The sequence below is a fragment of the Tetranychus urticae genome, chromosome 1 (assembly GCF_039701765.1).
Source record: "Tetranychus urticae isolate SD_2017Ah chromosome 1, NJAU_TeUrti_SD_1.0, whole genome shotgun sequence".
In the NCBI taxonomy this organism is placed as follows: domain Eukaryota; kingdom Metazoa; phylum Arthropoda; class Arachnida; order Trombidiformes; family Tetranychidae; genus Tetranychus; species Tetranychus urticae.
The window spans coordinates 4,939,699-4,967,626 of NC_142958.1; the positions used below are offsets into that span (position 1 = coordinate 4,939,699).

Genomic DNA, 27,928 nt, shown 5'->3' on the forward strand with positions numbered 1-27,928 from the left:
TTTTCTGGTCAACTTTTACATCATTTTCATTTGCTACTTGATTTATAATGCTTTTGTCCAATTTTGTCTTTTACTTGCTTAACAAGTTTACTTCTAGTTTTTTGCTTCTTTAACACCTTAATTGTAACAAGTGACAATGGCCATTACCTCATCGACTACAGCATTAATAATGTCAAGTCCAGTTAATTGGAGACATTTGTTTCTCTTCTCACTCATTTTTTGGTCCATTTCAAGTCAAATTGTTTCAATGTGGATATTGTTGATGTTGAATGGTTTTACATTAAGTTCAGGGTTTACTTTGACAACCAAGAAACCCATCAACTCGAATCATGATTCAAGGCATTTACCTCGAGGCTGGTTCGGAGCAATCCCTGATGATGATGCCAGTAATCACAATAATGATGATAATGATGAAGTTGCCCTTGTGGTTGAAAATGTTGACCCAAGTGAAGAGGCAAAGAAGGACGAAAAAGATCATTTCTTCCATGACAATCAAACTCCATCAAGTGTACCCAGTGATAAGTCAAACATCGATGGGCAATCAAGTGATGTCTCGGTTGACTTTAGCCATTCCTTTAGCCCAACAAATCCATCCATTGATTCACATTTTTCAACCTCTTTGCCAACATCTTCAACCAAGCAAACCTTTTCTTTTGAAAATAGTTCTGATAACTGGGTGACAACTGATTTAGTGTACAATAATTCTGATGAAAATGAGAATGAAGTTGACCAACAGAATAAAATAAATGAAGAAGATGGGTTCATGATTCGCGGGTCAAGTGAAACTCAGGAAGAAGCAACTGCATTTGATAAACACTTTTGTGCCTGTAAAAATGAAACAACTCACAGTTGGGATCATGTTGAAATATCATGTAAATGTTTCGGTGAAACAATAGTGGACATACCTAATCACCTGACGAAAGGAGTCGCGAAATTGTAAGTTTCCTTCTCTTATAAACTTTTCAACTTTTCAGTTTTACTATCGACAAGGACAACTCCAAAAATATCGGCCAAATAATTTCGAAAATTATCTCGAATTAGAATCTGATATTTACCAATTTCTTTTCTCATAACCAAAAGCCTGATAACTTGCTGAACTATTCCTCAATAGTCAAAAATGATAAACTCGACAAAAAATTACATTATTAAGTCCCTTTAGACAAGCATTGAAAAACAGAACATTAGTTTCATAGTTTATTCACTGAAGATTATTTCGACCTGATATCAATGTTTCTTCTCAACTATGAGATAGTCATGATGCAACTTGAACTTCATTCATCCTTTCAATGTTAATGATGTAAAATATGGCAATTAAGTGGCTAATAAATAAATCTTGATTTGGAAATTTCTATTCAAATGAACGTATCAAAGGGAATAAGCAATTTATGTTCTCGAAACCCTGATACAGTCAAATGGTCGTAATTGATAATTAAAGTGAATGTTGCCCTGAGCTTTAATTAGTTTACCAATTTTGCGCTCTTTTACTTTTTCTTATTACAACAAATTATTGAATCTCAATCAATCTGTTTCGAACTATTAATCTAATTGAATCTGAAAGTTTGATGAAAAGAGTGCAGTTGATGTAAACACCTTGAGACTCAGGAACCCCATGAAGGTTTACCATAACTTTTCTCCATCTCATGTAATTTGTTTCATTCAAATTGGTTTGTAGTCTTGGGATGCCAGTCCAAGTTATTTACCTCATGTGAAACATGATGAAATGAAATAACATTGGAACCAAATGAAAACTTTACTCGAGATTACATCTAAAGATTATTTTACCTGCATTTCAATTCATAAATTGATGGATTCAAGATGACCATTAGAATGCTATTGGATCCTTGGTTGACAGAAATTCGTTTTTTGTCTCGAGGTTAAATAAGGTTATTCTGGGCATTTGATAAGCAAAAATTTCGAAATCGATTCAAAGGTTAATCTTGATCAAATGAACTCAGTGGTTGAATGGAAGAAAAGATTTGCATATTCATTCAATTTTGGTTCAACTGAAATTCAATCTCAATCAACTTTCATTGACATGAGTTCAATCTCTATTGATAATGCAAATGGAATAATCTTTATCAATTTTCGATTTGAAATGAACTTTTCTCTTCGGAATCAAAACTTGTAATGATGGTGAAGTAAACAATGAAGTTGCATGAAAAACTTGATCAAGGTTGTAAAGAGAAATGATGATTCCAAGAGAGTGAACAATTTGGTTGATTGTTGGTACAAGAAGAGCATCTTAACATTTACTCCAATAATCCAATAATAACTTATTCCTATTAGAATCAGAGGAAAAAGTCAAAAAGATAACTTTTCTTGGTTCATCAATTTTGTATTTACTTTTATCTGCAATTATTAAAATTGCCAGCATCATCACCATGATTATCCTCCTCCTCATCCAAATCAATGCAATTTTTGTCCTTTCCAAATTATAGTCACTTCAGCATTTGTTTTTCTTCTCTCAAAAGTTACGAAATGCGATAAGTTCAATATCAGAATATCAGGATTCAATGTTGAATCACTGAATTTAAACCAGAATTTCCTTGAAACTGGAACAGTAAAATGCAATTTCCAAAAACATTTACATTCAATATCATTAAAAGTTTATTTTTTCACTTTTTATTCAAAGTTTTTCCAAACATTTTATAAATTCATAATCAGAATGAGAGAAAAAGGGATGCCCAAGAATTCATTGGAAAGCAACAGTTTTTCAAAAAAAGGAGTAGGTGTCATGAAGAATCGATGTTAGTCAAATTACATAACTTAATTTCATGAAAAGTGACATCAAAAAGTTCTTATCAAAAGTTTTATTCAGAACTCTTGGATCGCATATGATAACCATTAGATTAATTACCGTATTAACGCATATCGCAACATTGAGCTTATAAAACTTGTCGAACTTATTTACGATTACAAAGAGAAGAGGAACCGTGAAGACCAGCGAGAGACTCGATCCAGGGGCTTCTGGATCAAAGTCGATGCACTTTTCCTCTGCGCCAAGCACCTTTAGTTTTATCGAGTTCGCATCGAAAATATTTTTGTTTTCATTGAAATACGCATAAATATTCGGCCAAAAAAAGAATTTTGTTCAGTTGTAATGCTTTAAATCACACCTTAAGAACCGGCAATATGAACGAAACTTCCATTTTTTACTCTGTCTTATATATGAATTTCAAAGGCGAAAAAGGAAACTTGACCGATGCTGCATTATTAAAAACCGTAATGTGACAATCAAGAATTCAGGATGAAAATTTAATTGCTGATTCAGGGTTAAATTTCTTGAAGATTCCCTTATAACGGAACCAATATGCCACCAGATTATCATTCATAGGCACTCTGTGCTTCTATTGTCACAAAGTTGGGCCTTTAGGATCAACATTCTTATTTTAGAGCGCAGTGCTACGCGTCAAACACCCAAGTAAATGCAAATATAATTAATTTTATGCGACTTCTGAATATTTTCAGCCTACTCGTTTGAAGCACAATTTTTGGCCGAATTGGGCGAGCTACGGAACTTTTGATGAGACTTTGCATGGTTTTTGATGTTACCTTTCATGAAATTAAGTTTATTCTCAATTTGACAAAATCGTGACACATAACCCTTTCTACTCCTTTTTAAATTTTAAATTTAAAAGCAATCACAGAATGAAAGTTGAAACTGAATTGAAATCAATCCAAGAGAAATGAATATCTGACAATCAATCTGGATAAAGTTAACGATATCAGAATTATAATAGAAATGAGGGAGGCAAGTGATGAGTTTCACCTACGAATGAAGTTTTACAGAATATACTTTTTAATCTTCAAGTTTGACAAAAAATGAAGAAAATCAATATTCAAATGAATAAGTATATCAATGGAGGGGAAAAATTTTTCTGCCTTCTATCGAAATCGCAGTTTCGTTGAAAAACGAATAAAAATTGCAAACCAATGAATGCAGGTGCAGAAGTACTGATACATTATTAGCACAGCGTGGACTCGTTTATTTAACTCTTCAATTAACAGATTCAGTCATGTTGAATGGCTAGACATGATCATTAAAATCGAAAAATTCAAGGTGAATTCAGTTAAAATAATCTATTAATATAAAAACACGTGTAATCAGGTGAAATTACGCAGGGCAAGAGTCTCAATCAAAAATTCTCTTTATAAATTTTTAAATGGTAGCTTTGACGTCACTTTCAATTGATATTTACCAGTTAGAGTCACTAACTAACTCCTAAAATTCAAGAAATAAGTTTAAAAAACTAATTATCAATTTGAAATAATTTGGTCTATCAAAGAAGATCAAATCTTGAAAATACGAGGCCCGGCTAATTACTGCAAACTGTTAGTGTAAATAAGCCATTTCAAAATAACCTCATTACACTGTATCACAAAATGATGTGGTAGACCTTAAGATTAATTACAATTAAATAGAGCAACGTTGAGTTAACCTCCTTTTTAATATCTTTACGCATTGAATACAATATTAGCTGAAAATAGTCAATCTTAAAATATAATAAGACATCGAATGATATTAATTTTTAAATATGAATAAAATGAAAACGCCCAAATTTAAACCCAAACCACTAGGCCCACAGATGAAAGTCGCAGTCGTCCCACTGCTTCAACTCGTCAGAATTAGCTGCATTGTCGAATTATTCTGTTAAATTAACAGCACATTTTTGTTTGCGAGACTTAGGTCACCTTCATGTCACTGCCTAGCGAGTGACATCGTTCTCAGACAAATCTGGCTCAAGCGTTATATGTACTTACTTTGTTTACCAATTTTATTTAGATGTCTCCCACAATATTTTATGACTGACTGTATTTCTCAGTGCGTATTAATACTAAAAATGAGACAAAACTTAATTTTCTATACTGTACTACTTTATTCACATAATCTAGTTAAGGCTGTTTGAGAGGATTGCTCATTAAATTAATTATCATACAATAAAGCTTTTTACACAAATGAATTACAATAAGGCTTACTTTGATTTAAATACTGTTTACTCATCTCAATAGTGAATTGTGTTACAAGCCTGTGAATATCAGTTTCCGAAGAGTCACCAAAGAGACACTTAAGCTTACCTCATTTTACCTGTTATGTTTGTAGGTCGATGGTTGAGTTTTCGATAAAAACACATAAGTATTATAATTTACAAAATTCACAGTTTCATATCAAATACTGTTTACTGGTTAGAAAGGAAAAGGAAGAGGAGAAGTGAAAATGCGAGGGAAAATGTTAAGGGAACAACTGTTAATTACAAACTGTGAATAAAAGACAAACTTGGAGTAATCATGTTACACTAATGTTATGGACTAATTATTGAAATTAAATTGCGACAATTAGATTCCCAGACATCATTTAACCATTAATTTAATTTACAATTAAATCACATTCACGCTTATTTGATAGCAAATTATTCAAATCACTCAATGAAAATCTTAATCAAGATTCTCTTCTGGAATGACATTTTCAGCCAAAAAGACGATTCTTTTTATTCGCTTCAAGTTGAGTCTCGTCTGTCGACTAAACAAAATGTAAATTCCATGACATTTACAAGGAAATTATTCTTTGAAGAGTTCATTTCGATAATTCACATTTTTTTCTGGTTAAACTGAACAATATCATGGTTTATTAAATAAATATGTAAAAACGAGGACAAAAAAGAGGTTGAAGACAATTTAAATAATCCAATAATGCAAATGAAATTGTTCAAGTTTGGCGGTTTTCCCACTCAATGTGATTTGAGAAGTCATTAAAAATGATAACATTTAATCAACTCGATTCACTTGTCGAGTAATTCAATTAGTAACTCAACGTTGATACAAAATTGGAGAATCTAAATTTTGTTTAAATTGCTTCATTAAAAGCTTTGTTCATCTTCTTCTTGTTCAACATTAATTTACACTTGAATGATAGTTACCTTTTTTTCAAGTGCTTCACCAAATCAACTGTTGAATATTGAAGCAATCTAGTGTCACTAGAAAATGAACTTTATCCTGAATGATGAATTTGCGAGTTTGGGGGAAAATTGGAATAATTTTTATTCCTTTCTATAGTGAAAATAACGATGAGATTATTTTCTGTGTTTCAACTTGAACTTTGGATAAGAAAAAAGGTTAACAGTAAAGTGTTTTTGCTTTGCCTGTGAACAACAAAAGCATTCAATTCTTTCTCAACAATCATTATTCTTGTTTCATTCCCATTCATTTGAATATGATGACAACATGATGGAATTAATTCAATAGCAACAATTGAATCATTTTCTTGTTTGTCCAAAGAAAATGAGTCCATCTGTAAGACTTCATTGGAATGAGAAAACAACTTGAATAAGAATTTCTTTTTCTCGGAATCTTTTCCAATTCCAATTATTCAATCTGTTTTACATTTATTCATCAATCTCTTCAATCATTAATCTTAACAGATTTCATTAAAAACAATTCAACTGGAAAGAGTTAAAATTGTGCCTTTCAAATGACTTTCAATTGTATTTCATCTTTCAAAGTTCAATTTTTGGAAATCGTAAAAAACGATGGAAATGTTCAAGGTTCATCATGTAAAGGTTAACTCTGAATACGTCTGAAAAGGACAAGAAGAAACAATGATTTAGAGGATGAAGATGAAGAAACAGAGAAAAAAGATTTAGTTGTAAAACACGAAAAAATAAGAGATAAGGTAAGAAGAGAAAAGAGTGAATTTCCCAGGCTGGTTAACCTTATTCATGGTAATTCACTGAATTACAATTCACCTTTATAATGAAAGTAAGGAAAAGACGAAAATCCAGTCTTTCCATTGCTTGGATACAAGATCAATCCCTTAGACTCGAGTTATCTCATCACAGTCTTTTCCTGCCTTTTCTAGTCATTTTATCCTCTTTTACAGAATCAACTTGTTAACCTTTTTCGCTTGACTGAAGTTTGGAAATTTTCAAATCACTTTCAACCTGTGAATCAATTTTTCCATTACATTGTTAATTGTCTTTCAAACAAAATTTTCGCCAAAAATGTACTCTATTTACCGTCTCCATTTTGCACTCTCAACTGTTTGTCTAGCAAAGTAAATGTAAATTTTCATTGAGACAGTTTCGAGTTTGGAAAAGCAAAGACAATTGTAAATAAAGTTTGAAAACTTTTTGTTGACCAAAAAGCAAATATTCACTCCCAGTTATTCACTCCCAAAGTGTGAAGAATCCAAAGTTTATCCTAAAATGCAAGAAACTTTGGATTCTTCACACTTTTTACCTTCTATTAATAAATGCAATAAACTGAATGGTTCAATGATTAAATTGTGAAATGCTTGAGATGGCATAAATATTTCAACAAACTGAAAGTAAATAGTAAACATTTGGAAATGTCTTTTTGCTTTTCTTTTGCTCAGGTCAAAGTCTCGACGCTTTTGAATGCATGGGAATTTGGAGAATCATAACCAGTTCTTACATGTAATCTAAGGTTCCAAGTAATCAGGAAATTTTTCTTTTCCTTATTTTTTTCATCTGTCATTGAAGCTTGGAGTTTGAAAGGGAATGAAAGGAAAATCACTTGAAGAGTCAAGATGATAACATTGATTATGATGATGAGCAATGGGAACGGTAAGGATGGAAAAGATGGAAAAGGGAAGAAAAGATGAACAAGAAGAAGAAGCAGAGAAAGGATAAAATAATCATTATCAATGGTTTGTGGCAACGAAATGACATTGTTTTGTTTGATGCTTTTTCCCTTTAACTTTATAAGCCTTTAAGAGCAGGAAATCCCTTGTGCTGTTTTGTGTTTGCCATTTGATGAAATGAGCGCAAATGAAAACAAGTTTAAGATGTAAAGTGAAAAAGGCTCCAAGTCTTGCCAATTTTACCATTCCTTTGGCTTTGGTAAAGTCACTTTGGCTCGAAGATTTGGTCAATAATTTTGATAACGGTTGAGAATTTTTCAAAAACTCTCGTAATCTGGTCGAGTAAATTTTTACATTTCGTTTTACATCAGCTTTACCTTGACTTGGCTTACCTTTTGTTGGTCCAATCGACTTTTGTCTGACTTTTTTCTTTCAAATTAATTTACTTTTTCTCTCCACTCAACAATGTCTCAAGTGTATTGTAGCGCTTTTGTACGATTGTTCATTTCTTTGCTTCTTTTGTCAACCTATTTTGATCAAGATTTATTGCTTTTCATTTGTATCAGTTTTGTACAGTAAGACGAGCAAATGAGCGTTAATGATGTTTCAAATTATGTTCAAACCAATCTCTGTTTCAATGCGTTCGCCACATTAATCAATCAATTGAAAATGTACAATCTTTGAATCTCTTTCAACACCAGAAAAAGTTTCTTGCAACGGCGAAGGACAACAGCTTATGTGTGTGCATTCAGGGAATTTATAGTGCTTGGAAAAATTCTCAAATGCTCTGTAAATAAGCAATATTTCGGATTGAAGTCATTAAGGTGTAGTTCTTCCATGGAGAAACGAAAGCAAAAAATATTCTTGAAAACAATGAAATGGGAATCATGAGATTAACTCGTTCTAAATCTCTCTTTTACCTTGAGTAAATGGCTTTTATTTACTATGAAGTTTTTTTTATTTTCAGGGAAATTTCCACAGTTCGAGATGTTTTCATCATTGAAACGCTTTGTTAAATAAGACCCTCAACTATCAAATTTTTCGTTTCTGTACTGATCATAATTGATTGGTGACATAAATTCTGTGTCTAGATACTAGACCAATTTGCTGCAGTCAATCGCTTTTGAACTGGAGTAAAATTTCAGAGAAAATAAAGAACATTTCATAGTAAATGAGAACCATTTCAATCATGATAAAAAGAGATTAAGAGCGAGAAAGATTTAAGCTAAGATTTGCAACAGTTGTGCGTTGTAAATTAAATACATCGAATTACATGAGTTTGTTGTACAATGATAAGCTTATGAAATGAAATATTGAGTTTAACTGTTGCATTGTAGCTACTGAAACTGTACAATTGAAACTAGTCAACGAAAAATCTGATTCTTATCAAATTTTCTATGGCAGAAGAGGAGATGTACCAAGGATGTACAAAACTTTTGCTTCAGAATCTGACTTATTTGTTGCTAATGCCAAATAAATATTTTATCAAGAGTCGAAATCCAGAATTTGCTTCAGAATTTGTAAACTGACTTGTAGCTCTTGATGATTCTATTAGGGGGTCTCACGCAAATCGAACCAAATTTGTTATTTTACTGAATTTGATCTGATTATCGTATTGAGATGAATTTCGGTAATCAGTATTTCAAGTAGTTCAAATGTTTTTTGCAATTAACAAAAATTAAATATCTCAATTAGTTTAAGAGATATTTTAATGCAATTAAAAAATCACAAAAATTTACATGTCCCATTGAATAACATTGATTTTAATAAAAAATACAGTTCATGCATAGGGTCCCCCCTTTGACCATTTTTCAAAATACAGCTCGTTTTTGATTTTTGATTTTTTGTCTTTTTTAATTGCATTTAAATATCTCTTAAACTAATTGAGATATTTAATTTTTGTTAATTGCAAAAAATATTTGAATTACTTGAGATACTGATTACCGAAATTCATCTCAATACAATAATCAGATCGAATTCAGTAAAATAACAAATTTGGTTCGATTTGCGTGAGACCCCCTAATAGCTCTTGTTTGACGACAACTTTCTGTTTTTAAATTGTAATGAACATTTTGACCAAGATATTGGACTATTTATACTTATAAAATGTCTGGTTCTCGGCCAAAACGTATTTTCTGGGACCAAACTTGTGCTGGGTCTAGGACAAAGTTCTGGGTTGGAACAAAGTTAGTCAAATTTTTTGCACCAGTAGTTGTAAAGAGTCTGAATCTGCACAACTTGTTTGACCTGGCCAAAAATGCTTGTTTTGCGGTAGAGCCAATCGAAGAAAGATTGAAAATACTGGAATTAATGTTGTTGGTGATATCCTAGTGGTATAAATGTCCTTTGAGGAAGAGTGGTCGTTTTTTCGATCGATTCGGTCTCTTTGTCCGCGAAAGTCTTTGACTAACTGCATTTGATTTATGGAGCCTAATAGCCCAAGTTTCGCCCTTTATATCGGTTGTTTTATTCTTATTCAATTCGAAAATTTCGGGTCTTTCCCATGATCCAATTTAGAGTGATTAAAAATTTTACCATTTTTACTGCCATACTAAACTGTCCTCTGAGTGACTTGATAAGTATGATAAAGCATCCAAAAAGAATATTGAAATTATATTTAGTAATAAATCAAAATATATAAATGTACTGCTTATGGACTTTACATCGAGACTGAAGTTCTTACTAGTAATTACCTTATCATTATGGATGGGACTCAGAAATTTCAGCAATCATCTGCAATCGCATTTAGTTTTCACATCAATCTCAGAACAATCGAAAAATTCGTCCTTTTGAACTCATCTGAGAAAAATTTATTACTAAAGTTTCTTCTAAAGCGCCAATAAAAAACAGTTAAAAATGCATTACAAAAGATAAAATTATTTGGTTCCACAAGAAAAGAGCAAAAGGAAATGTGAATCGAAATAAATTGTTTCCTTTGCTAAGAATTACAAAAAGAAATGAAAAATTGCGCTTTTTTAGTTTCTAATTTTTTTCAATGAAGAATATGAACAAAATTTCAATCATTAGCTGATTCCTTTTATTCATTATCATGAGTATTCAATGTTCATTTTGTTAAAACTCAACTCAAAAAGACAAATGTTGCTTCATGAATATTTCACTTTTTTTCACCATAAATTCAATTTTCATGATTAAAAATTTATTAATTGTAAATGAGATGAAATGTTACTAACACTTTGACCTACAGAAGTGGGCTTACATTTCATCCTCCAAATTGTTCATTATATTGTTTACAAGAGTTGATAAATATTTTGACAAGATTTGATCATGAAGAAGGAACGACATGAAATGTAAATATGCAATTGAAATGTAAGCATTAATAATGTTGTATAACTCATGAGTGACACTTTAAACATGTTATCTGAGCAAGAATGCTGAATGTTGGTTAATTTGGTTGCAAACTATTGCAATATTTCGTTGTCAAATGGAACAAGAAATATTTTCGCAAAAATATTTTTGACACAAAATAGTTTGACAGGTTCATTTAGACCATTTTTGACACAATTTTTCAATAAATTCAGTTTCACTTCACAAAATTTTAAATCAAATGCAAATTGTTTCAATGTCATATTTCAACCTTTCCGTTTCATCATTCATTTGGAAACAGTTGAAAACGTTCAAATTAGTTTAATCGAGAAAATTGTCACTTTTCCTCTCAACTAAATCTTTTTCGAGTCAATATAAGTTGCCATTAATCAGAAGGAAAAGCGTCAAAATTTTATTCACCCTCAAGCTTGTACTTTAATTTGACTTTGCATTTCATTTATTGATTCATTTTTACATTAAACTGATAAACTTTTCAACTGGCTCATGATAAATTGTCTTTGTAACATTGTCATTAACAGTTGGAGTAAACTTTTTCAACAAAAAAAGGCAAAACATTTAGTCTTTGAATATGAATTTATTTCAACTTTTTGCTCTCCTCTTCAGTGTATTATATCTTTTTGATCTGATCATTTCATTAACAACTTCATCATCATTATTGTTGAATATCACTTTAGTATAAGTAACATAATCATGATTTACTCGACATTTTTGTTAACACAACCAAAATTTTTATTACTTTTTCTTCTTTCCCTTCTCCTTCAAATCTTAATTGATGCTCTAATTGAATTCCAATTTTCTCATATTATCATACTCTCATAATGTTCAATCTCATGATGAATAAATTATACATCTAACATGTACTTCTAACTTGTTAGATAACTTTCTTTCTCTTCACAAAAATTCCGTTTCATCAGTCTTGAATCCCAAAAGACTGATGAGTTGGTTAGTATGTAAAGTTTGCTCCAATAGCTAATAGTCAACTTGAGTAAGTTTAAGCTATTGGCATAAGACAAGTTTAATTTCGCAAAAAAAAAGAATCAAAATTCAAAAATTTACAAAGTAACTATAATTTATTTTTGACAAAGTTACAAGTAATAAAACATCTTTTTTCACAAACTATCAATTTTTACAACTTTTGAAACTGTGGAATAACAGAATCGAAGAGTCAATATTGAATGTCAGTTCTGTATTCAAATTTTCAACTCGAGACTCTGTCAGGTGTAAGTTCTGATTCATCTGGTTGTTCATTGTCCATTATTGATTTGATGAAGACGAAAAGGCCTAACAATTGTATTTATGTTCGATTTTATATCTGTTATCAGTTAATCATGTATTTGTTTCATCACCTCATTGATCATTCACTTGATTTACTATTTTCACAGTCTGTCTTTTTGCATGTAAAATGATTGATTCGCTCATTTTGAGTTTTTCAGTGATAACACTGTTTTGCTTTTTCTTATCTACGAATTATTTTTCCACTTTTCAAATTGTGGTTGATTGAACACATCTTTGACACCCAATTACCGCCTTTTGATTGATCTTTTGCTGTAGTCGGGTTAATAAAAGACAGTATTAACAAAGTGACATTTTGCATTCAAATTCGAGATTCAAGTTCGATTACACATCGAATAAAAAAGCTTTTTTCTCAAGATTCAACGCGATTTTGGTTTTCAACTTTTTTTGACTTGAGAAACTATGATATTAATATATGATTCTTTCAATCAAACTAACATTCTTGAAAAGACAAGAGGATTCAATTCTAGATTTTGTTTTAGGTCACAGTTACAATAGAATTCGAATCAAATGTATATTAGTTTTACGAAAAATTAAGCCCTTTTCAGATGACGACCATCATGCATGGTGGTTTAAATACAAGAACTATCATAATGCTCAATATTAAAAGCAACATGCTCAATATAAAAATTGAAGGATGAACAATCATACAGAAAACATTATTGAAAAAACAAAAAGGAAATATCTGATTATCACCAATTTGAGTAGAATTATAGAATGATTTTGCAAATAATATAGTGATATTTACAAAGCTATAATTATGATTAATTTAAGACAGAAAAACCGGTATGTATGAAAGTTATAATCACAGAGAAATTCATGAGGAGGATTTGGTAATGTTCTTTGGGAAATTAAATTAATTGGCGCTCATACCAAAACTGAAGTCCATATCGCTAATTATTTTCCTTAAAGATTATCAATATCGAAAATTGATTCATTAATTGAACGAAATTTGAGAAAAATAAAAACAACGCAAAAAGTATCTACTACATGAATTATTCGTTGTAACTATAAGTTTATCAATACTTCTATCTGATTCTGACCTTTTGATCTGTTTTTAGATTTTTGTTAAATATTGAAGAATTCTAAATTGATGATTTCATTATGTTTGTCGAGGCAAGTTTTATCATCCATTTAGTGACAGTTTTTAAATAAACACAGTTAAAGGTCAATTACAGCCTACGAGTTTTTTTGCACATAGTCAGGCAAAACAAGTGAAACTAACCTGATCAGATGAAAACTATTAGAATAACAGTTATTTATAAAAATAAACATTTTTAATCTAACAAGGGAAGTACCTCCGGTGTCTCAATAATTTTGGATCGGGACTATGTTCATTCGATAGAGCATAAAAAACTAGGATAAGGGTTTGTCGGCTTTAGATAGGAAACTTTCGGTTCACGAGAAAATTGAGGTCAAAACCCGTTTTCTTGCAAAAAATACAAAGTTTACCCAAAATTTTTTCTAACTTTAATTCATTTTTCGGGGTTTGTAGACCTAAAAAAATCATTGGAAATATTTAAAACGCTATATAATGTCTGCTAATAATGAGTAAGTTCAAAATAAGAGTAAATTGATGATTATTCCAATAAAAATCAGAAAAATCAAATAAATTCGTAGAAGCAGACACTATATAGCGTTCAAAATATTTCCACTGATTTTTTCAGGTCTGCAAACCCCGTAAAATGAATTGAAGTTAAAAAAAATTTTAGGTAAACTTTGTATTTTTTGCAAGAAAACGGGTTTTGACCTCAATTTTCTCGTGACCCGAAAGTTTCCTATCTAAAGCCGACAAACCCTTATCCTAGTTTTTTATGCTCTATCGAATGAACATAGTCCCGATCCAAAATTATTGAGACACCGGAGGTACTTCCCTTGTAAGTTACAATCATGAATAATTAAAGAAATTTGAGAAAAAATTGTAAAATAAGTAAATTAGCAATTGTGTAGCGATGTTTACACCGAGTGTGGACTAGACTGATTGCATTGCATGCTAAGTTTCACTGTCATTCTTACACGAATTTTTCTCTTCAGATATTTACTGTGATAATGGTCCGATAAGTTTTACAGACAAAAAATGATTCCCTAAAATCTAATTGATTACATTTTTAATTACATTAAAAAGTGAAAAGTCTTTGCTCTGAAAAGCAGTATTTAGAAGAAAACAGGACACACTTCGATCTCTGTCTTTAACTCCATTAAATTCTTTGCATAAAACTGACCATATCCCATACAATTTATTATTGATGACAACATTTTATTTTGACAATTACTTTTTAGCAAAATGATGCATAGGGAAAGTTGTTGATAGTTTACTCAGATTAGACTAACAATTGACTTTGCTTGAAAATAAGGACAAAAGTCTTCGCGAGAATTCAATCTCTCAGTTCAATTTTTTCTTACCTTCCTTGATGAAATTCATCATAAAGACAAGCACTTAATGTTTAAGGTTGATAGGGAAATTAATCAAACTAATTGGCTGTTCATGATGAATAATGATAAAAAATAACTTTTCACTTCTTAAACTTTCATTATGTAGTTGTAGTATATGGAAAGCAGGGTAACTAACATCTTCGAGCCGAACATGCCTGAATGCACACAATTTTATCAAAAGTAAGATGAACTAATGAAAACTTTTCTCACTACTCAAAATTACTTGATTAACTAATGAAGTAAAACATTGAACTCAATAAATGAAACATGCAGGAAGATGAAATGAAAAAAGAACAAAAAGTTTATCATAGATATATGCGCATAAATTTTAATAGATTGACTTATCCAAAAACTGCGACAAATTATAAAGTCGCAAGCTACAATTTTTCGATTATACCGTAGGACTTGAAAAAGGTTCATATCCAACCTATCAGAGTATTTTTAGCTAAAAAAGTCGAAACATTCCATATCACCTGGATAACATCCCTTGCAAGATGAAGTTTCATTTTACTACTTTTTAGTTTTCTCTTCTTACATATCTCATTTATTGAGTTCAATGTTTTCATTTGTAAATCAATTATTTTGATTAGTGAGAAAAGTTTTCTTTTCTGCATCTTACTATTAATGAACTTGTGTTTATTCATGCATGTGTATTGATTGACTAGAAGCTATGAAAAAATTCAAAAGTTGTATTTAAGTTCGAATTTTCTTTTTTTGAAACAATTTTATGTCTCAAGTTTCTTGCAAAGTTTGACTTTTCATTTACTTTTTGTTGCTTTTTATAACTTGAAACATGGACCAATCTGATGAAGGCTCAACTGAACATATTGTGAATACAATAATTCATCAATTCAGTGTATTTGCTTTTTGAGCTTATGAAGGCGTATAGTACGTTGGAATAAAACTTCTAGTGTCGAGAAAATCGACTCTAGTCTATAATGAAACTACACGAGACATTAATTCATTCGCGTGATTTCAAAAAATCGATATTGCTATTCGTGTAAATTTATGCATTTGGCTGTAAATTTTCATACGCATCAACTGAACATTCCTGATTGAACAGTCTTGGTGATAACTAAAGAAATGAAACGTTAAATTGTTTGAACTTTTTTGCTCTTTCAAGCTTCTTTTGTACGCAATAAGAGTTTGAATGCATAATTGAATAGTACAAAGAAAAGTTCATGTGTCAATGGTCGCATTATTTTCATCATTAACATGGTGAAACAACACAGGATTACATCGAAATCTATTAATAAATTAGTTTTACTCATAAAAACTGCACAGCTATTAGATTTGGGAGCAAATGAATGTAACTTTTTGTCTCAGATTATATCCCAACTTTATTGCTCTTTATCATTTATATTATTAATATATTCATTTGATTTTATCAAATTGATAAAATGACTTGACGAGAAATAATGAACAGCAAAAGAACAAAGGCAAACACTCAGAAAATGCGATAATATCAGTTTCGTTTCATGGGAAACTCAAGGAATTCAGATTAACATTATTTTTCCATTCTCTTTTTTCCCATTGTGATCAGAAGAGAGAAAAGCAAATAAACTGAAAAATGTTGAATCGATCAAGAAGTGAGTGATATTTTTATGCTCAAGGCACCAGAAAATTGAGTAAAGCAAATTACAACGAAATTAACCCTAAACTGTAGTCTTACTGTAAAGTTTTTTCAACTTCACAAAGAATTTTAATGTGAAAACGATAAATCTGATTTCGATTGAATTAACTTTATATTGTTTGGCAAATCTTAATAGACTTCATGCATTGATTGCCTTATTTATAAATACTTTTGTTTCTTGCCTCTTTTATTTCGACTTATGAGATACATTGACTGAGCGAAAAGTTTCGCATTGTTTAGTATCAAATGTTATTGTTCAAATATTATTACTGGAATTGGTTACTTGCGTCTGGCGTGTAAAGTCAATAGACATTAATGAGTTTTTGACAAATTTCAGGAAGAACAAATAGAAGCCATGAGAACTGAGAAATATTGAGAAAAGACGCGTGGAAAACATAAGTTATAGTAAATTTTTGCTCTTTTTCTGTCATCTTCTGCAAGAATGAAGAACAACAGTTTCTATTTACCTACTTTCTATTAATATCTTAAATGGTGAGATTTTTGTTTACTTAGGTTTTTTTGACAAAGAAATATTCGGTCAAATTTCGAGAAAATCTCTGTTATTTTGTCATTCGAACGCTGCAAGTTTACTTGGATTTTATATCTACATTATTACATTGAAATTGATAGTAACCAATGCTCGTCAACTTTGTTGCCTTTCGATACATAAAACTGACTTATAGTTTATACGAAACGATCATCTTGTAACTCTAAAGAACAAATGTTTTCTTGATTCATCTTTTTTTCCAGATCGATGATCTCAACGGGAATCCAAACTCTTGTTCAAAATGCCTTTCACTCTTATTCAGCCTCATTGAAAGATTTGTAAGTGAATCAACAATCGAAAATTTGCAAAACAAAAACATTCTTTTCTTGCATGCATTTAAAACAATCTCTTTGAACACAACGCTGAATATCTTTATACTTATTCGCATTATTTTCACAGGTATTTGGAGTCAGTAAAAAAGTTGCGTTGGATCGAACCAGGTGCTTTCAACAATCTTCCTTTTCTTAGAACAGTGTGAGTTAGAATTTAAATCCAAGATAATTTTACGAACTTAAAAGTTTATTTATACATAATTCATTGTAAATAGGTACATAAAACAAGCACCTTTGTTGAAGTTCATTCATGACGGAGTCTTCTTTGGAAGCTTCCCAAAATTTCAAGTTCTGTGAGTATTTCTCAAGTTAATGCTTTTTATAAATTTATAACCATTAGTTGATAAGTTTTATACAAAGTAAATTGGATTAGAGAACCGCTTATATTTGCTAAAGACGAAAAAACGCGTTTTGAAGTTTCGAAATTTCGATTGACTAAAGCAAATTATTTTCCCTTCACAGAAAAATCATTCAATCTGGACTGGAAGTTTTACCGTCAATGAAATACTTCGAAACTAAAGGAATAATTTCACTTTTGTAAGTATCATTATCTGTTAATCCCAGCCAATAGTCAAATGTTCAACTAGTCTGGAAGTTTATAATTTACACTAAAATCCGATAAAACTAATCCAATGTGTCAAATAAATAAATTAATCCGAGTTGCTCCCAATCCAACCCAACATTAACTTTACCAATGGACTTTCTCATCACAAACATCATCAATTGTCTAATTACAATAAACTTTATTCAACCCAATAGAGATTTTGACAGCAATAGATTAAAAAATATATCAAGTGCTTCCATTCGTGTTCGAGCAAGTAACATGTAAGTATTTTTAAATGATTAATCATTTCATGGAAACCAATTTTAACCATTTTTCATCATTTACTCTTTACGTTTCTTGCTCAGGATTTTAGATTACAATAGCATTGAAAAGGTTTACAGTTATGCATTTCTCGGTTCACACATTGCCAAGTTGTAAGTAACTAAGCAAATATCAAACTCTTTCATCGAAATTAATTCCTCAACTTAATTCTCCCGTTATGATATCAATTACATTAGAAGTCTCAAAGGAAATCGACGATTAGTAACAATTGACGATGAAGCTTTTGTTGGATTAAGAAATTTGGCCAAATTGTAAGCATTTATCACATTTAATCTCGATTCTCTCATTTACTCAATCAACTTACAACAAATGTACCAAAAACGATAATAACGATTATTCATTTCCTTTCTTTTTACTCTTTTCTGGAAACGAAAATGAAAAACAAGAGATTTATCAGAGACGAGTATAACTCGATTACCAACGAAAGGATTGGAGGAAGTTGAAGTGATCAAGATTGTTGATACTTTTACGCTCAAAGTATTTCCATCCGTTTTTAATTTTAAAAATTTAAAGGAAGCTCAACTCACTTATCCATACCATTGTTGTGCATTTAAATTTCCTGCAACTCACGATCCAAAAGAGTTTGCATCTCGAGTTTTTGAAGAGAGAAGGTAAAGACTTTTCATAATCATTATCATGAACAATGAGAGAAACTTGAACATGAAAAAATCAGACTTGCCATTATCATTTTCCTGTTCCATTATTTCATTGTGAATAACGAAGGAAAAATTGAGAGCAACTTTACAATTGACCTCAACGACCTCAACTGTCGAAGAAAGTTTTTTCCTGTTTTCCCCGAATCAGAATCTCTTTATTAACAATGTTGAGGTGAACAAGTCACAGTTGAATGCAGACTCAGAGATGATTATTTCAACTTGTCAGGAAACCTTTCAAAGTTTCATTTGCTGTTAATCTTGCCACTGAATCTCATTGAGTCAACTTTATTATTCATTGATTGCAAGCTTTACTTTTGTCCTCAAATCAACAAGTCTACTTGAACCAGATTAACCTTTAAACACTTTATGGAACCTCAATCAGATTCCATTGTGATTCTTTATTAATCCCTAAACTCACCATTTCTTGTATCGCTGAATAAATTTCTGGTGAATCCAATTACAAAGTCAATAATATGCATATGAGAAGAAAATTTTATCCTTTCATCTGAAATAGAATATTCCTTTTATCGAAAAATTTGCAGAAAAAAACAACATCGATAACAATTGATTGAGTTACTAATGAAACAATTTATTTTGCCCAACATCTCAATGACCATTCAAACCTATTCACTTGTTAAACATGATAACAGTCAATTTGATAAAAGTCAATAGCAAGTTGATACAAATGGTTGCAAGAAAAATTTCTTTTCTCGTTTCTCTTTACTCCTTCCAATTTAGTTATTCACTCCCAGTCAGGAAATGATAATTTTCTAATCTTGTATGATAATCATGATTTTTTCTAGTGTTTACTTCACCTTTTCAATCAACAAGAAACAGACAAAAAGCCATACAGATAGAAACTCAGAATTACAGGGTGTTATGGAAAAAACTACAAAAGTTAAAATCGTTGAGCAAAAAATTCGATTTCATCGTCAAATTTTTTTTCTATTCAGAAACATACAGAGATAGAAACAAAAAAAACTTTCAAAATGTTCACTTCACACATTTTTCAGCATTTTGAGTTTTTTTCGAAAACTTGCAAATTTTTTATTCTAAGAAATTTCTGAACAAAGGTCAGTTTTTTCGATGCTAACGGTTCAAACGCGACAAGAATCGCTCAAGCAACAAAACTAAAGATTGCACCGAGTTTGTGACAATTAGTAACACAAAGGAGGATTCACAAAGTTGATGACAAAAGTAAAACGAATGTTGTTGGAATAAAAAGATTCGGAGATTTTCGGTTTTTCATGAGACCCTGTGTAATATCAGTGAAAATGTTAAAGTACAATACGTTATTGTATTAAGCTGGGAGTAAGACAAAAGTAAATATTAAATAAACAAGTGGAACCCCCGATCATGACTGATCGTAATTTTTTCACTGAAATACAATAAATTCAATCCATATTTAAAGACTCAAATTCTTGATGAAAAACCATCGTCAATGAGAAAAACTAAAAAATAAAATAAAATCTGGTTATACAGCTGAACAGAATGAAATCTTTCTGTACAGTTAAGGTACCATATTTTTCACTTAACTCTTTACTCGAAAGACGGTTTTACTTATCCTTCTAAACCAACAATAAAGCATCAACCTGAATAACCAAGAAGTTTTTCCCCCAAAGTCAATAGTAAAAGATACGGATTCTGCATTTTTTCCCCTACCCTGTTTGAACGCTAATTTCTCAGTAACCTGAATTCCGAGAAAGTTCGAACTATTTTTTGCGATTGTAGTTTAATCATGGCTTTCATCCTATGTGAAAATTTTCTTTAGAACCCGTTTAGTTTGGCCACAATCTTCCCGCAAAAATTTCATAGTTTGACTTTATATATTGTATAGATAAGGAAAGACGAGAAGAGTTGGAATAATCAGAAAGCATAGAAAAGGAGTGAAGAAAAAAAAGTAAATTAGATCAAAATCTGTTAGCAGTTTTTCTTGTTATTTAGCCTTTAGTTTCGCTTATTTATATCTATCATGCTATATCAACCATGTGAAAATTCAGTTATCTGTTTATAAATTTTTTCTTCTTCTTTCGATTCAACCTTTCTTTTTCTTTTCATGTATACATTCCAACCCGAGGCTTGTTTCATCTGGTTATGAGAAACACTTTTTTTTCTTGTAAAAAAACTCATTGTGAGTTTATCTTGCCTCTTTGAAGAAGAAAGATTTTTTTGCTTTTCTATTCTTTTTTTTACCCTGTGAACAGAGGAAAAGGTGAACTTTTCTGTCAACAAGCGAAAAGTAAACAGATGAAATTTGATAATGATCAGATCAAGTACGGTGAAATTTTATTCAATTTGAGATGAGAAAAGATGCCATGATTGTTACGAATTCAAACATTGGTGACATTCAGAAAATCGATGGAAAGAAAGGAAAGAAAAAAATTCAGAGTAAACCTATTTTTTTAGACAAGTACATTTATACTATTTTTGGCTTGTTTTGCCAGTCAAAATCCATTACAGTGTTGATCTAATTTCAAGAGTGAACAAAACGAAACTGGAAAAAACTTTTTATTTCATTTTTTCGCTGTTTAAATAATTGAACTTTAACAAGTTTATTTATATTTGTATTATTTATATTAGTTATTACTTGTTGTTTCTGTTATCTTTTTGTGTCTTTTTGTTCAACTTTGGTGTTTACTTTGGCGCAATAATATTAAACTTACATTTCGCTCAATTTATCGTTTAATATTGAAAAGGCCGCAAGGGATTCATTTATAGACTTTGCTTTTCGCTTCAAATGTGTAAAGGAAGAAGAAAAAGTTTTTCTCATTTCTCCCTTTCATCTTTTCCATCTTATGTGACAATTAAATGCTCGTCGACAGTCTAACTAAAAATGTACTTTTCTATTCTGTGAAAACAGGAATTGCCGCCAAGGGACGTCTGGTTCCACAGTTTTATCAACACCATCATCAACAACTGTAGCAACAACTTCAACAACTTTATTAACGAGTTTACATTCATTGGTAAGCCGATCTACTTCACCATTTACAGATGATTCATTTGATGAAAGAAACCAAGAGAATGTCTTCAATGATAATTATCATGAAAAACAGGTAAAATGTCGATTATTTCAGACTTCAAGTTGAATGCAAAGACTAGTGAAAAGCATTGACTTAAATCTTTACATGAACCAAAGTTATCAAGTGTTTACCGCAATGATGCATCAATAGGTTTCGAAGTGAAAAATACTTTGATTTTTAATTCCTTTGCAATTGAAATGACTGTTGAAAGTTTTTAAAAAACAAATACTTCAACAGGTTTCCATGAAATATACCGAAAATTTTGTTCGCTTGCAAGAAATTTCAAAGAGTCAATTGAAGTAAGTCTTGAGGCTATTCACCTAAAGCTATTTACAAATTATTCAAACTTAAAACACTTGAAGAATATGAACTTCTAGCGAAACAAAAAAAACTATTCAAGCGATGAAATATTCCAAGAAAAATTTTCTATTGAAATTGTTCAATTGCATTATTAATGACGAAAACTTGAGATTTGCAAGATTGATCAATCGATGATTCACTTATTCATATTTCATGCTTTGGTATTCAAAATAAGTAGAAACACGAGTTGTCAGTTGATCATTATTGCCAAGTAATGAGACTAAATCAAATCAGAAGAAACCTTTGAAATGGAACGGTGAAATTCGAAGCTTCAGAATTTAGAGAAGCAATATTTGATGAAAATAAATGATTTGAATTTTCCACCAAACTCAGTGAGCGTGAATATTAAGTATAAATTTATTCATTGAAATGTCAATGGCATTCAATGGTGAAAGAATCTTATGTTTACCTGTTAAATGTATTCGAACCTTTTAAGGTCGTTTCCGCTCATTTCCCCCATGACATTGTAATTTGGTTTGTATTTTCTTCCTTTTCTCCTTTTGTCTCCATCCAAGAATTTGATCAACAATTATGAACTTAAATCCAATGGTGATCTGATTGGTTCTTACTGGAAGTTTATTGGTGATGGAATAAAACATTATACTCGACGATTAAATTCACTGCTAAGTGATAACAATTTTATTGGATCAATAAATTCCCAAAAGAGTATCGAGTCTTCCTCTTTGCTTTTCAGTGATAATATTATTAGTGAGGATGAACAGGATGAGAATGAGGATAATAATAATGAAAATAATGAAAAGGATAAAATTGATGATGATAATGGTGCAAGAGATAAGATGAGGAGAGAAATGAAAAATCATTTAGACGATAGCGTACGGTTCAATAGTTCATCCATCATCAACTCTAACAGTTTACCTAATGGTGAATATATTACAACAACCTTAAGCCCTTTAATGGATCAAAGTATTTTTGGTAAACTGATTGTCAGTCCATCAGATGCAATCGATCAAAAGGTGAACTCTTCATCCATCGACATTTTGGCTGGCGCTCTTAACCCACAATCACCGGGTTTTGGCCAAGTTCAACCATCCATCTTTGAGCTGCCCAATGAACAGCACAAGCACAGCGAAGGTGATTTCATTGGACAGTTTCATCCAACAGCGGCTTCTGTTTTACCGGAGAAACCAATTCATGTGAGTTGAGAGAAAAATTGTTTTTTTTCAAATGGAAAAGTTTAGTTTGTCGAGAGTTTGATCGTCAATTTGTATATCTTTGTAAAGGCCTTTTGTGGTGAGTACGCTCAAATATTTCGTGATATAAAATGTTCACCTGAACCTGATGCATTCAATCCTTGTGAAGATGTTATGGGAAATTTAATGCTTCGCATTGCCGATTGGATCATATCGATTGCTGCCGTTTTAGGCAACTTGGCTGTTATGGTTGTCCTCATGTCGGGAAGGTTTAAAATGAATGTTTCCAAGTTTCTTATGTGCAACTTGGCGTTTGCTGATTTTTGTATGGGCATCTATCTGCTTATAATAGCAATCATTGATATTCACACGGTTGGAGTTTACTTCAACTATGCCATTGACTGGCAACACGGTAAGATTCATATTTACTCAATTTTTTGTCGTTTGTTAAATCATGAAGAGTGTAAGACATTGAGACATAATGTTACATTAGGAATACTGAAACTTGCAAATTAGATGGAGAACTTGAAATTGTATAAAAATATTTTAAAAATTCTTCAAAGCAACTTTCTAAAAACTTTTTCTAAAACTTTTACTCTTTTGAGAGAAACTTGCCAAAATAGATTTATTAATACATTGTCAAAATTATCGCTGGTAAGATGGCTGTTGGTGGAAAACTTTGAGAACAAAGAGTTTCAAAAGATTCAACAAAGTAGTCAAGTCATTAAACAATTTCCTGCAAAGTATGAGACTGGCCATGTTAATTGCATTACTGTTGAAACTTGGATTGATTTGAAAACTCAAAATCACTTGAAATATTGTTTTTTGAAAACACTTTCAATGAAAATTTTCAGTTTTTTCACAAAAATGAAAAAATGTTCAAACTTTGGCTTCAATTATCAAAACTATTAAGTTATGTCAACTTTGTTTCTAAAATCGATGCAAAATATTCTCATAAAAACAAGTTATTAATAGTTATTTAACTCACTTTATGGATTTATCCATAAAGTTGTAATCCAAGAAACGAAACACTCCATTCATCATTTTGATTAATTCATCAACAGCAAACTTTACTAAAAGAATGCTTGTTATAAATTCTGAATAGTTGATGATTATGAAATTGAACTTTTCTCCAAACGAAGGATTGAAATTTATTAAAAATTGAACATTCTTTACATAATCCTGGACTGATTGACAAGCAAGCTCACCTCGCACTTTAATCTAAGTAAACATAGTTGGCAAGGTAAATACAGTTGAACCCTTTTCCCATGCTTGATTATGCATGACAGCCTTTGAACATGAAATTTTCGGTGTAAATAAAGATGGTTGGAATGGTTGAAGAGAAAAGCTGCCTTTTAATGAATAAAGACTGTAAAGCGAACGACATTTCAGTTCAACTCTGAATGATTGACTTTTTGATTAAAGAGTGAAACCAAAGCTTAACCCAGACCTTTCATTGTCTAGGATTGGGTTGCATGATAACTGGCTTTATAACCGTGTTTGCCAGTGAACTCTCAATCATTACTCTGACTGTGATAACATTGGAACGTTGGTATGCGATAACGCACGCAATTCACTTGCACCGTCGCCTCAAGTTGAACCTCGCAGTTAAGACAATGATCGGTGGTTGGATTTACTCGCTGTTGATGGCGTCCCTTCCCTTGTTTGGCATCTCGGGATATTCAAAGACAAGCATCTGTCTTCCAATGGAAAACAAAGACACAGTCGATATCATTTACTTGATTACACTTCTCTCATTCAACGCTTTGGCCTTTCTTTTAATAACTGCTTGTTATGGCAAAGTAAGTGGAAAAATATTTTCTCATTTCCCTTTGAAGCAACAGAGAAAATTCAGTTTTCTAATTTACTTAGGGCCATGGAAAGAAAATTAATTACAAATGATTGCATATTAATTGCAACAACTAAATATTGAATCGAACCATGAAATGATCAAAGTTTGCAATTTTTTCCGTTTCCTTTTTGTTTACCCAAAACTCAAGTAAAGACTTTGATTGCTTCCAGCTAATGAATAATTCAGATTGTCATTCACTTTCATTTACTTCAATTATTACGAAAAGCAATGGAAAGCAATATAAACTGAGAAAATTGTAAATAATCTTCACTTGATGAGAAACTTTCATTTTATTATTAGCCTCTCGAGTTGAGAGTTGCATTTTCATTGAAAAATTGATTGAAAATGTGACATCACTAGTCGACATTTCAAAATTTTAAGTCTCTTGATATGGAATTATTTTCATTTGAAAAGTTTCCAATGAAATTTTGTAATAAATAATTCATTTGCAGTCGAGATTTGATCAGTTGATATTTTCGTTTCTCTACAAATTTCCATTCGAGTTATGATTATTTTTCATTTCATCTACAGATGTATCATGCAGTTGCAAGTCAACATGGAAGGATAACGGCAAACGATCAAACAATAGCCAAAAGAATGGCTCTTTTGGCATTAACCGATTTTGCCTGTTGGGCACCGATTGCGTTCTTTGGTCTAACTGCTGTCGCTGGTTATCCCTTGATCAACCTTACCAACTCGAAAATTTTACTAGTTTTTTTTTATCCTCTCAACTCGTGTGCCAATCCTTTTCTTTATGCAATTTTGACCAAACAATATCGAAGAGACTTTTTCATTCTCATCTCAAGGTATGGTCTGTGTAGAGGAAGTGCTGCCAGGTACAAGGGAACCTCAAATAACTGTAAACATCGTCGTAAAGGATCGTGTAAAAAAGGTAAAGCACGTTAACAATAAAACCTCGTCTTGTGTAAATCCTTTTGTTGCTTCTCAAAGCCAATCTTTACGTTCTTTTGATTTCATCTTTGTCCTTTTTTTGCAGCAACAGCAATAATTTCATTTCTTGTGATTCTGTTTACTTATAGTTATGGTTATCCTTTTAGTTGGATTAGCTATTCAATGAGCATTCACTTCTAGTTGACTGACTTTGTTTGACCTTACATTATGTTGATACAAATCCGAGCCAAATTAAGTGCAATGTTTGTTACATTTTCATCAGCATTCAATATCCATCTTTAATTACCTTGCATGTTCATGTTGGTAGTAATTTTTTTCCTTTTTTTCGATTACTTCATGCTTGGAACTTTGGATTTCTTTTGTGTTGTGAATGTGAAACTGAATTTTGTTTTGATTGAAGTCAATTTCGTTTAATTACAAATTTAATTCTAATTTAGTCTAACTTTTTTCTCTTGCAAATTGTTCACAATATCAAGGAAGATTTTGCCAAGTAGCCTATGATTGTCGAACTGATAGACACAAGTGTAAACGATGTCGCCATTGTCTCCATTCAAATACTTCTTCGGAGGAAAACTCGTCTCGATCCGTCATCTATTCGGCAATTGAACTTTATCCAGATAGCAGTGTAAGTGGTGATTCGGTGCATGAAGTTTTGAAGATGGGTCACGTCATTTGTGATGACAAACAGCAAAGTTGTTCACATCATCATCACCACTACCATCACCATTACCATCACCACAAGTCCAACAAGGAGAGTAAAAAGTTTCCCAATCACCGTCCAATAAGCCAAACAACAATAGTAAGTTGCCGAAATTGGTCTCCCTCTAACCAAAGTTTTCGACCTTTTCCATATTCGCTTTCAAAACTCAAAAAATAATTTGTTGAAAATAACAAATGACAAAATGAAGATCATGATGAGAAAATTATTCAAACTTATCGATAAACTCAATACAAAAATGAACTTATAAAACTAAGTTCTCGATGTAAAGTTGCAATGAACAATCAAATTATATTAGGCAAAAGACTCATTCAAATATCTAACATGAATAACCCAATTCAGTAGAAAATGGGCGAAAAGTTTATGAAAAATTCACTTTTTCGTCCTGTTCGATTGTCCAATATTTATTATTGTTGGTAACTCCATCTATAGTTAGTGTGCCATGCATGAAATGAACCAATTTTCCAGAATTTATTTTCTTATCACGAAAAGCTTAAAACTGAAACATTACTCTTGAGTTTGCATTGAGTTTACTGTAGTTATACCGAAGTTGAAGATATTTTGAACTTAAGGCAAAGTCTTAAAAGTTTCCAAGAAATAGCGATGTCTTTGCTGTTAGTCAAAGCTACGGTTCGAAATGTTGTGCCAAACTTTTGATTCAATACGTTTTATTGTTGCAGATTTATTCAGATGACGAGAGCAATTCATCAATCTCATTAAAGAAAAGTCCATTGATCATTAAAAATGGCAAGGAATTGCGACGCCTTCCAAGCTCCGAACGTGATGAAGTACTGAGAAAAATGTTGGGTGATTCGACTCTTGCACCGACAACTGCGGGTAAAAATGTTGTCCCAAGCGTTTGGACAACATCAAATTCTTGTACAAGCATCCACAAGAGCCATAAAAATTGCACCTCATGGATCCAGCGAGACAGTTCATCGGGTGAAAAAAGTTCTGCTGGAAACAACAATTCTTCAAGCAATGGAACAGCCATTGAAATTATCAAGCGTGAAAAGAGATGTTATTGTTGTAAACATTGTAAACGGATTCCCATTGAAAATGGTAGCTTTGTGTTGAGCAGTCATTCGAATAGCGCAGCTGATGACACTGAAATTTGACAATCTATTAATCCAACATGAAAATCATCTCAAGTTACAAAATAAAAATTTTGTTTCTCTTTTTAATCTCATCTT

General features: G+C 31.4%; 1 protein-coding gene across 3 annotated transcripts; it reads left to right on the top strand.

The window, feature by feature from the left end:
* Window positions 1-2: 2 nt before the first annotated feature.
* Lgr1 (Leucine-rich repeat-containing G protein-coupled receptor 1) lies at window positions 3-27,919 on the top strand. 3 transcript variants are annotated; one of them, XM_015935208.3, is made up of 16 exons: window positions 3-936; window positions 17,052-17,126; window positions 17,248-17,322; window positions 17,396-17,473; window positions 17,643-17,717; window positions 17,940-18,005; window positions 18,090-18,158; window positions 18,243-18,317; window positions 18,453-18,677; window positions 21,583-21,775; window positions 22,618-23,256; window positions 23,344-23,665; window positions 24,718-25,055; window positions 25,637-25,997; window positions 26,494-26,816; window positions 27,416-27,919. In XM_015935208.3, exons 1-16 carry the CDS (start codon window positions 137-139, stop codon window positions 27,851-27,853), a joined length of 4,152 nt encoding a protein of 1,383 aa, XP_015790694.2. In that variant the 5' UTR covers window positions 3-136; the 3' UTR covers window positions 27,854-27,919. The 3 variants fall into 3 exon arrangements, 2 of the variants coding, with proteins under 2 accessions (XP_015790694.2, XP_015790702.2); XR_016201000.1 differs by having other exon boundaries at window positions 4-936; window positions 26,498-26,816; XM_015935216.3 differs by having other exon boundaries at window positions 4-936; window positions 21,583-21,685.
* Window positions 27,920-27,928: the final 9 nt, after the last annotated feature.

What these genes read in the sequence shown, in the direction of transcription:
- Lgr1 (XM_015935208.3), top strand. Translation starts at nt 137, where the DNA reads ATGGCCATTACCTCATCGACTACAGCATTAATAATGTCAAGTCCAGTT. An exon ending in CGAGTTTTTGAAGAGAGAAG is followed by an intron (nt 18,678 to 21,582) that starts GTAAAGACTTTT and finishes CTGTGAAAACAG; the next exon opens with GAATTGCCGCCAAGGGACGT. An exon ending in TGCCATTGACTGGCAACACG is followed by an intron (nt 23,666 to 24,717) that starts GTAAGATTCATA and finishes TTCATTGTCTAG; the next exon opens with GATTGGGTTGCATGATAACT.